The sequence below is a fragment of the Echinococcus granulosus genome (genome assembly GCF_000524195.1).
Source record: "Echinococcus granulosus chromosome Unknown EG_S00197, whole genome shotgun sequence".
In the NCBI taxonomy this organism is placed as follows: Eukaryota; Metazoa; Platyhelminthes; class Cestoda; order Cyclophyllidea; family Taeniidae; genus Echinococcus; species Echinococcus granulosus.
This window is the reverse complement of record NW_020170577.1, coordinates 17744-19754: the sequence shown is the minus strand read 5'-3', so window position 1 is coordinate 19754 and position 2011 is coordinate 17744. Positions and strand designations below refer to the sequence as shown.

The window sequence follows — 2011 nt, the reverse complement described above, 5'->3', positions numbered from 1 at the left end:
ATTGGTGATGAAAATGCTCGAGAGGATGTAAAGACACCTTCCCTCCTAGTCAGCCCATCTTGTCTTCCCTCTTATCTATTTATGGAACCGTCAAGTGGCACAAAGTAACTACTTTCTACTAGAATAATCTCTGGCTTGTCAATATTTATATTTTGCAACCTAAAATTGAGTTGATTTTTTGGTGTTAGAGCGTGACCGGATGCGGGCCTTTAACCTTGACAATGTAGCCTTATTAAATGACTACTTTATATGAAGGTGGTGCTCCTAGATGAGTATGACGAGCCCTTGTGATCGTCTTTCCCTTGTTTGGAGAGTATTTTATGAACTATTGCTGTTACTTCTGCGACAATGAATCTTTTGAGAATATGATATCTGTGAAGCCACTCTCGAATGTTGGTTGGGGAAACCGTGAAACGTTTAGCGATTTGTAAGGATGAATCGGAAAGACATCACCGTCGAAAAACTACCTGGAATTATCTTTCTACCTAGCTTTTTACAAACAACAATGTATTTGAAATAAGAGTTGGTGCCAGTTGGGGATTTCAATGGCGGTTGGAACGCTCAATGTAGGATATCTGTCAGATGTTGTCTCTTGTTGTGACTCTTGCCTCCCGAGAAGGACCAGGAGTCACAAAAATGAGTGCCGCACCATCAGACAATCTGAAGGAGAGGCAGCTTAGGGATTCCCATCTTTACGGTGACCCTCCTGGTGTACAAACGTCCCCCGGACGTGCAAAGTGGTGAAGATGTCTCATTTGACCTGTTAAAACTTTGAGTAACCCTGTCTCAGATGCCAGCCCAGTTTTAATCTCTTGGTTTAACTATTATAATTGAATATGTAAAGTGAAGCAGTCTTCCTTACTTCCACAATTTATAAGGCACTCTGGACGTCGAATAAGCTGTTTATTCCGCATTATGGTATTGTGGAATCTGTTCCCGTAAGTGAATTTGGTGAATATCAAGTAAAATTGAGTAATGAATGCTACTTATTAAAGCACTGACAAAGAACCACTGATAGATACTGCTGGAAGGGGACTTCGAAAATCTCTTTCACGTAGCTGTAAGCTAGAGGAAAGGTGTCTAAACCAGATTTATTCAAAAGTCTGGGCTTAAGCATTACCCAATCAGGATGATAAAGACGGCGACTATTAAAAAGTTGATGACTTACCCCTTCGTAAGAATTCCTTTTAAGGCTATTGTCTGTGTACTGTGCAAAACAATGATATAGAAGGCGAGGTGAGCATTTACAATTACGCAATTCGCCTGGGTTAAAGTACTTGGTAAACAAACTCAAAACATTCTTCCAAAAAAACTTTTTAGCATTTAAAGACAATTGTATTTCTCTTTTTTAATGGGAAAAAGGAGGAAAAGTGGAGCGAACCTTTATTTTCCACACTAAGTGACTGTCACAGCTTCTGCCATTAACTTAGCAAATAGAATGAAGAAAAAAGAAAATACGAAGTAGTTATTAATCATGAAACTGGCGTCTCACTTCTACCGCATCATCAGTGTAGCTAGCTAGGCACACAAACGAGCCCGAAATGCCTTCAAGGTGGGTGTGACGTCGCTTATCACTCGACGGCATAAAGTGGCGCGGACTACGGCTAGGCACACCTTCCAGGACTTGTGACCCACCACCCAGGAGCCACGGTGTGAGAGACCTACCTCTAACAAGAGATGAATTGACTATAAAAAAAGGGAACTAAGTAATAATATCCAGCATCTTCTTTTAATGAGGATTAAGTAAATGGTAAAAGCCTTTTCAAGGATCTAACCTTGTTGAAACAGTCAGCACTACGGCCGAGAAACGAGGACGGGACGGGCTTGCACAATGTCAGGCTCAAATATTCCCCAACATTAAAACGTAGATCCGCATCGTAAGGAGGTACCTTTGAGTACCTAATGCCACTCCATTTAAGCAATGATGGTAATTTCATCAAAAACTTGGGATGCGTAGGCCTTTTACCACAGCTACCCAAAATACAAATTGAGGCGCACGAGGTGCAGAGAC

General features: G+C 41.2%; 1 protein-coding gene across 1 annotated transcript; it reads right to left on the bottom strand. All coding sequences in view use genetic code 11, as the record gives it.

Moving 5' to 3' along the window:
* Window positions 1-1518: 1518 nt before the first annotated feature.
* On the bottom strand, window positions 1519-1937 carry EGR_10185 (hypothetical protein; the record flags this gene model as incomplete). Its single annotated transcript, XM_024499434.1, has 2 exons — window positions 1519-1686; window positions 1776-1937. The coding sequence occupies 2 exons, from the start codon at window positions 1935-1937 to the stop codon at window positions 1519-1521; spliced, it is 330 nt and encodes a 109-aa protein (XP_024346146.1).
* Window positions 1938-2011: the final 74 nt, after the last annotated feature.